The following is an 8417-nucleotide window of genomic DNA, read 5'->3' on the forward strand; positions in this document are numbered from 1 at the left end:
AAGCCTTATACTTTTGTATCAGTTAGATATAAACTTAAATTTTTCTTTTTAATCACCTAACTTTCAATTTATATATAGTAAGTTATTAGAGATGTAAGAACTAAATAAACACATGCTTTTGTAGCTTTAATTTATTTTAAAGCATGATTAATTTCTTTTATATTCATTTTTCACGACAAGATTTAACAAAATCCAAATTTTTATAAAGTTATTTGATGTATACAAAGTCACTTATAAACGTTAGATAGAAGGATAAAAAAATATCTCTTGATTTATTTCTCATAAATCTAACGATATAAACTTGACTCCCATTGTGTACCAACCATATTGTAACGGTACTGTTCAATTTTCCCTACAATTTTTCATTTAATATCACACAGTATAGATCTCGAAAAATTATGTCTAAGCATAACTCAACTGATGTAACAATATATATTAGTGACTAAGAGGTTTATTATTCGAGTCCCTAACCCCTCTCTACCGACACTGGCTTGGGCCTTTTATGAGGAGGAGGGACACTTTAGGAATGGGCCTGGCCCACCATTAAAAAGTGCGAAATGAACTGGGCTTGGCAACAATTCATAGATCCTAGACTCGGCCCGGTACGGCCCATTTTATTCAAACGACAAGTAGTTCCGGACAGAACGACAATTAGCTTCGCTTGTCAGCTCTCACTGAAATTCCTCCATCTTCATCAGCAGAAGCAGCAGTTACTCTACATTCAATAGTGAGGAACATAAAGATATCTTGAATTTTCAATCTCGAGTTGATTCTGAGCTATTCTAGTTAGGGAATTCGTTTCTGTTTTGAATTTTGCTCAATCTCAGAAGTTGATATCTGAATTTGCAGATTCGTTCTCGAATCATCTTGCTCACTCTTATGGCGATCGCTTCCATTTCTATGCTCCGCCACCAAACCACCGCTATCGCCGCCACTTCATCAATTCCAGTCTTCGGAAATGTTCTCCGGCGAGTATTCAACTTCCGATGCCTCTCAATTGTTGCCAAACAGCATAACCCTAACAATGTCTCCAATAAGCCTCCGCCAAGCAAGAACCTACTCCGAGCTAAACATACTTTCAAGGATTATTCGTCTCTTGCACCGGTTCTCTCTCCCCAAGACAATCCTCCTCTCTCCGAATCTCAAGCCATCGGCACCGTCGCCGCTGCCCAAGCCAATTTCATGCGCGTAATTGTTCAGGCGCTTCCTTCTCAACTTTCTGACAGTTCGAACGACAATTCGGAGCGTTCTGGTAGCTTAGAAAATGATTCTTCCGAATCTTCTAGGCTTGGAGTTGAATTGCTGTGCGTGGTGAAGGCTGTGCTGAAGAAGATAAAGAGGAGAGTGTTAGTCGGGGACAAGGTGGTCGTTGGTTCCATTGATTGGGTGGACCGCAGGGGAATGATCGAGAATATCTTCCAAAGAAGCTCGGAGATCCTTGAACCTCCGGTGGCCAATGTGGATCACTTGCTTGTGCTCTTCTCCATGGATCAGCCAAAGTTAGAGCCGTTTACACTTACGCGGTTTCTAGTTGAAGCAGAGTCTACAGGCATTCCACTGACGTTGGGTCTCAATAAGTTGGAACTTGTTGATGAAGAGGTTGTGTTTTCAATCTTCTACTTACTAAATTCCCTGATAACTATTTTCAATACTTTCCAATGCTTTTCCGTATGAGGATTAATCACTAATGTAGTAAAATATCATGCATGAATTATTTTTGAACATCAGACACTTACAAAAACAATGAAGGTTTAGTATCTTTTACGAAAAGAGGATACACTTCTAAATCACAATCGTAATTAATGTTGTAGTTCTAGAATGTAGCTATGGTAACATAAGAAGTTTTGCTTCTAATTTGGAAATGATAAAGGAAAAAATGAGCTGCAATTAAAGCATTGATTTATTCCCACAGGCTGTTGCTTGGTTGTCACCCTCTTTATTATTGTCATGGGTGCTTCTTTTTCTTATAGTATAATCCCTCAGCCCTCAACTTGTAATTGTAACAAGAAAGTTGGTTCTTACGTTGCTTGTGATAGTACATATTCTTTTCTCTTGGAACCTTGAATCTCTCTAGGAGAGCAGTGATTGGTCAAACTTTGTCATAATTATGCATGCATTTCCTTTCGTGATGCTGACAGTGGTTAGTAATGGCATATGCAGACACTAGTTTCCTGGAAGTCCAGACTGCGTAGCTGGGGTTATGACCCCCTTTTTTGCAGTGTTCAAACTAGGACTGGACTTGATTCCCTTGCATATATTTTGAGAGATCAAACTACAGTTATTGTGGGTCCAAGTGGAGTTGGGAAATCAAGTCTCATCAATGCTCTCAGAAGCAATAGCCGTGCAGCTGATGCTATAGACGGAGATAATTGGTTTGATCAGGTGTGTTTGATCACTCTTCCAGTTCTAACTCTATGTTGGTTAACGTATTGATTCTGGGACTTTCTTGATCACTAGGCTCATAATAGTTTCTATATTTTTCTGGTCTATTCACAGATTCTAGGTAGCAAGTGGTTTAAGGATCAGCGTGTTGCAGAAGTTTCAACAAGAAGTGGTAGAGGGAAGCATACTACTCGTCATGTTTCTCTCCTACCGTTGTCGGGAGGGGGCTATCTGGCAGACACTCCTGGTTTTAACCAGCCCAGTTTGATGAAAGTAACCAAGCAATCTCTTGCCCGAGCCTTCCCCGAGGTTTATACATTTTTGCCACTTTGCAATGTTGACATTGATTCTTCCATAAATTTCAACTTCTGTAGCATTTCTTGAGTTCAACTAAATTCTCTACAGATCCAGAAAATGCTTCTTGCCAGTGAACCTGCTAAATGCTCTTTTAATGATTGTTTACATCTTGGCGAACCGGGATGTGTCATTAAAGGAGACTGGGAGCGATATCAGTACTATTTCCAACTTCTTGATGAAATTCGAATAAGGGAAGAATTCCAGTTGAGAACATTTGGAACGAAAAGAGAGGGGGATGTAAGGTATGTAAATCTTAGAGGTTATGAATAACAACACTTGCATATTTTGCATCCTTCATGTGCAGTTGAGGGGGTGGTACGTTAAAAAGAATGCAAAGCTCTGCAATGTTGCATTTGTTGCATCATTTATATCTAATGTGTGTGTACACCAGAGTTTGTGATTGCAATTTTATATGCATTTATTTATGTAGCACATATGAGACTTCAGGATTTAGGGGCATCGCTGTCGAAGGGACAAATAACACTAGAACTTATTATGAACATGGCACCAGAAGTAGTTTATGAATAGTTTGAATAATGATGTTGCTTATTCAGCTCGAATCCTTAATTCTCATATGAACCATATCCGAAACGACATAGTGATGGAACTTTCTCTTTGCAGGATTAAGGTTGGAGATATGGGCGCACGGCAAGCAGAACCAAGGTTGGAGCTCAAGAAGCACAGGAGACAATCTCGTAAGAGAGTGAACCAGTCAATACTTGAGGAGTTAGATGAGTTGGAAGACGAAGACGACTCGGAGGAAAACGATCCCATTTTGAGGGAATGACAAATGAAAACCAACAGAGAGCTTCAAATCTATCTGCTGCATATAATCTCCCCATTGTATATACTTTCCTTCACCCTTCTTTGACTTGCATGTTGAACAGTTTTCATCAGTAAAGAGCCAAGAAAGTGAAATCTTTGAATAACCTTGCTAAGAAAATTGGCTACAGATTGCCATGGCGATTTGATACCAAGTCCATGAAGTTTAACTTGCTGAACAAAGTTTGTGAAGTTCTTGTTCTTTGGTCTTAGGAAAGGGTTTAATGGCTGCTCAAACTTTTAACTTTGTGTTCCTAAAATTTTACTAAAATTGAAATTTGTTTTAAAAATGATCAATCTATTCATAAACTTTTGTTCCATTACAACTTTGAAACCTACTTTCGCATAGACCAGAGTAATTTACCTATATTTTGAGATGAGAATGATTCTTTGAAGTTTTAACTATCTGTTTTAGAGGCCTTTAATCCAGCTAACATATCAGGGTTAAAAAGTATAAATTTGGAGTGCAAGAGATATTTAGTTGATAGGAAGTTTGTACTTGAGGGGTGGAGTTTAAAAAACATCAATAGTTGATAAAATTCAATTATTTATGAACCTTTGAATCAAACACCCCCTTAAAAACAATCCTCATTCTTAAGACAATTTACCGACTGATGATTTTTCTTATACAGTCGCTCCAAAGTACACACAAGATAATCATTCAAAAAGAGAATTTTAATAATCATTTTTCGAGAAGAAAGAATTTATTTCGAAAATAATCTAAAGATAGGAGACCACCCATGACGCTCTTCCAAGTTTTTTCCCAGACCCACCACCCAAAAAAGGGAAGAAAATCGAACCATGAATAACTAATAGAATTAATGGTAGTATCGATGGTACAAAACAGAACAAAAAACTTGCTGCAGACTGTTGGTAACAATTTAGAAATATCAGGTTTGTTAGGGAGTGAAAATGGTGGTGCAGTATCTAAGGAACTCTGAGGCAGGTAAATGTATTAACAAAGTTGACTCGGAAGATGATCAAAATGTTCCTAAACAGGCTCTTAAACAGTATTACAAGGGCATGTTTCGTGTTTGAAATGACTTTTTAACATGACTTTTTAAATGTACACCTTTTAAGCACTGATAAATCATTCCAAACAGACCGTAGCACAAGACTGACTCAGTAGTTGAAACACTCTAATTATGTTTTATGTTTGTGACAGGAACACAATGGCCATTCTGTGTTAATTTAGCAGAATGAAATTAATGGTGATCATCACAACTATGCCAAGAGGTCAAAATATCATTAAGAAAAAGAAAATGCCAGAATGTGATTGCAACTTAAAAGAAAATTGAACTAGAAAAGGTTCCAAATATAACATGGTCACACAAAACATCTAAATAATAATCCCTCGTTCTATATAGTGATCAATAATTAAACTCACTTCAAAAAAGAAATGGCACAGCAAAAACCCACAACTGAATTTATACTTTTGCCATTCAAGAGGAAGCGCCACTACGGATAGCTTGACCTTTCTTAGGTTTGCCAGTCGCCAGCTGAGTTTCGGGCTGTGATATCATGAATTATGGAAAAATAAGAAATACATTAAAAGCAATCCATTCTTAACTGAACAAGCATAATTAGGCAGTCTGATATATTACCTCCTTCTTAACAGGCTCTTCTTTCTCGGACAAAATCAGCTCAATGTGGCAAGGAGAAGACATGTAAGCTGCCAACCAGACAGAAAAGAATACGGAATTGAAGGTCAGGCAATAAGTTCAAGATTGGACAACCATATAAATACAGGTAAATTTGTGGCCAGAACATACGGTTGATTCGTCCGTGAGCACGGTAGGTTCGACGCCTTTGTTTCTGAGCTTGGTTTACTTGGATGTGAGATACGTGGAGCAAATCAACATCTAGACCCTTAACCTAAAAGAGCAGAAATAATTATGAGCTGGCGGGAAAAACCAAAAACAACAATTCGGAGTGAGTTGGGACAGAAAAGGCAACACATACTTCAGCATTGCTCTCAGCATTCTTAAGCAAATCTAGGATAAACTTTGCAGATTTGACAGGCCAGCGTCCTTGGCCATTGGAATGCCTGTTCTTTGCCTGAGCAGTTCGTCCAACACCACCACAGAAGCGACGGAAAGGAATGGCCTGTTTGTGGGCAAGGACATCCTCTAGGTACCTCTTGGCCTTGGCCAGTGGCAACTTCCTGATAGCATGTGCAGTTTCCCTTGTGTTCTATAATATGAAAAACCTTCAAGTTATGGTGAGCCTTAGCAACAACACATGGTACTAAAATATATTCGAAATACAGGCTTAAATATGTAGCATTATTTACTGAACCTTCAAGACATTATTGGTTACAGAGGTTCACCCAATAACAATGCATATAATTTCCCTGAAGTTTACGAGAGCCCTGTTCACAGAAGGCAACAGAGCCCTGCTTTTATCATCAGGTTACACAGAAGTATAAATTGTTCACGGAAGAAACTCACTTATACGTATAATTAATGTGTAGCTAAAAAGATAAAGACCAGCATTAGATCTAAATCCTGGGAAATTCAAAATAACGGCAACTGCAATTGTTTTGAGAGACGAGCCTTTTGATATAACATCATTAACGGAAACTCTAATATACTCTTGCTTAAATCAATCAATTACTTGCACCGAAGAGAGAATATGGGATTGCATCAAGCAAATATTCAACAGACATTCAATAAGACAAAGGAGCACATCAAAGCAAACAGGTAATTACGTGCATCAAGCACAACTATCACTCCTGAAGAGAAATTTTGGATTGTAAAAAAAAAACAAACTTCGAATACTACTGGTACAAGCCCTAGTCCATAGTAGTTCTAGTTGATTGTTATTCCGAAGGATTGCAGAGCAACGAAGTGGAATAAAACCTACCTTGAAGTGGACTCTGAGGTCCGAGCCACGGGCTTTGCAGGCTGAAAAGAAGAACAAAACTGAGTGTCAGAAAATTCAAAAGGGTAGGCAATAAACAGATCAAATCAAATGCAAAGCTTTGAGTAGAAATCAAACAGGATCCGTAAGGAGAGAGTGTAGAAAAAGAAAAATACACTTGGTGGGATTGTCTGGTTCCCTGGAATACTTCACCTGCAACAATGAACAAGAACAGGAAAAGAAGATTAGAAGCTAGCTTAAAACTGAGATGAAATCGTTTGGAAGGGAAGATCGAGAAGAGAGGAGAAGACGAACCATGGCGACGGCTGCAACTTGGGTCTGTGAAGAAAAGGGTTGGATTTGGCCGTGAACAGAGGAAGGGAAATGCTTGAATTAGGTTTATAAGAAGAGAGGGGACAAACTCTACAAAACCCTAAAAAAGTCAAAAGTGGACTGAAGACCAACCCTATTTCTGGTTTGGGCTCACTTTGGGCTTGGCCCATTTGTATATTTCTCTTCGTAATTTTTCAATGGTTGGATACTTGTAATATAGATGTGTTAATTAGTAATTTTTTCTAATTTTTAATTTCATCTTAGTTATCTTATTACACACCTTCTTTCTTTCTTTTTTTTTATATTTTTATTTTCTTTATTTTCTTCAATTTTTACTTATTTCATTTTTTTTTATTTTCTTCATTTATCCGGTTTTTGCTTCTTCACTTTCTTTTCCTTTATTTTTTATTTTCTTTTCTTCCTCTAATTTCTGCTTCGCTTCTTCCATTTCTTTCTCTTTTTTGTTTTCTTTTCTTTATCTAGATTTTGATTCTTCCCTTTCTTTTTTTTTTTTTTTTTATTTTCTTTCCTTTCTCCAATTTTTGCTTATTCTTTCTTTCTTTCTTTTTTTAGTTTTTTGTTCTTTTATCCGATTTTTGCTTCTTCCATTTTTTTCGTAAGAATTATGAGGTTAGTTTGGTACTCAAGATTTGAAATTACTCAATTCATAAGTGACATAACACCAATGAGTCAATCATCAAGTTTGATTATTATAACGAAACATTAAATATAAATAGTAAATGAAAATAGATATGAAAGAAACTACTTCTTTAGTCCACAAATTTGCCAAAAAAAAAAAAAAAAAAAAAAGAGAGAGAGAGAGGGAGAGAGAGAAATGTGAACGATATCAGACAGACTAAAAGTTTTTATCTTTTTACATGACTTTAAGAGTATGATGTCTATCAGAAATAAACTTGAAAAATGGTATATATGACCCAAGGGTACAAATTAAAATATTTGTGTATTTGTGTACCATAATATTTGTTTACAAAATCAAACGAAAAAGAAGAGTTTGGTTTAGTTGTTCATTTTTTTATGGTAGTACCCTTGAGAAGTATTGAAAATAAAATAATGTTTGGAAATGACAAGGAAAGGGACAATAAGGTGGTAAATAGCTATTATTGATAGAAGCTACCACTGATAGCATGTTATCGATGATAGAAGCTAATATTGATAGCACGTTATCGATGATAGAAGCTACCACTTATAGCACATTCTTAGTGATAGAAGCCACCATTGATAGCATGTTATCAGTAATTGAGAACTATCACTAATAACATGAAATCAGTGAGATCACTGATAGCATCTTATCAGTAAGATCATTGATAGTATCTCATCGGTGATGTTATCAATGAAAGTAGGGGTGTTTAAATAACCGATAACCCGAACAACCCGGACTACTCAACCCAAAATATAAGGGTTGGGTTGGGTTAAATTTTTTCTATTTTTGTTGGGTTTGGTTGGGTCGTGGGTTGACTAAAAAAATTTGAGTTGATCCAACCCAACCCGAATTATATATATATTATAAATATTTCTTTTTGTTTAAAATTTGATTACTTTGTAAATTTTAAATATTTTTCTTTTAAAATTGTTATGATATTTGTCTCTATTTAAAGTTTGCAATAAATATTTTAGATATCTGATATTTAGCATTTTAATTT

General features: G+C 36.4%; 2 protein-coding genes and 1 non-coding gene across 4 annotated transcripts; 1 reads left to right on the forward strand and 2 right to left on the reverse strand.

Moving 5' to 3' along the window:
• Positions 1-364: 364 nt before the first annotated feature.
• On the forward strand, positions 365-3682 carry EMB1688 (Minichromosome maintenance (MCM2/3/5) family protein). 2 transcript variants are annotated; one of them, XM_039029248.2, is made up of 6 exons: positions 618-727; positions 850-1599; positions 2161-2382; positions 2497-2691; positions 2788-2981; positions 3361-3682. In XM_039029248.2, the coding sequence occupies exons 2-6, from the start codon at positions 880-882 to the stop codon at positions 3524-3526; spliced, it is 1497 nt and encodes a 498-aa protein (XP_038885176.1). In that variant the 5' UTR covers positions 618-727; positions 850-879; the 3' UTR covers positions 3527-3682. The 2 variants fall into 2 exon arrangements, with proteins under 2 accessions (XP_038885175.1, XP_038885176.1); XM_039029247.2 differs by having other exon boundaries at positions 365-1599.
• Positions 3683-4786: 1104 nt separating this feature from the next.
• On the reverse strand, positions 4787-6776 carry LOC120075656 (large ribosomal subunit protein uL22y-like). Its single transcript, XM_039029249.2, has 7 exons — positions 6739-6776; positions 6600-6636; positions 6427-6467; positions 5524-5754; positions 5334-5436; positions 5166-5233; positions 4787-5072 (listed from the first exon to the last, which is right to left on the reverse strand). The coding sequence occupies exons 1-7, from the start codon at positions 6739-6741 to the stop codon at positions 5004-5006; spliced, it is 552 nt and encodes a 183-aa protein (XP_038885177.1). The 5' UTR covers positions 6742-6776; the 3' UTR covers positions 4787-5003.
• Positions 5837-5966, reverse strand: LOC120076931 (small nucleolar RNA snoR74). Its single transcript, XR_005481678.1, has one exon. It is a non-coding gene; the product is annotated as a small nucleolar RNA snoR74 (small nucleolar RNA).
• Positions 6777-8417: the final 1641 nt, after the last annotated feature.

The sequence above is a fragment of the Benincasa hispida genome, chromosome 4 (genome assembly GCF_027475165.1).
Source record: "Benincasa hispida cultivar pf3 chromosome 4, pf3_genome.v1.1, whole genome shotgun sequence".
Lineage (NCBI taxonomy): Eukaryota > Viridiplantae > Streptophyta > Magnoliopsida > Cucurbitales > Cucurbitaceae > Benincasa > Benincasa hispida.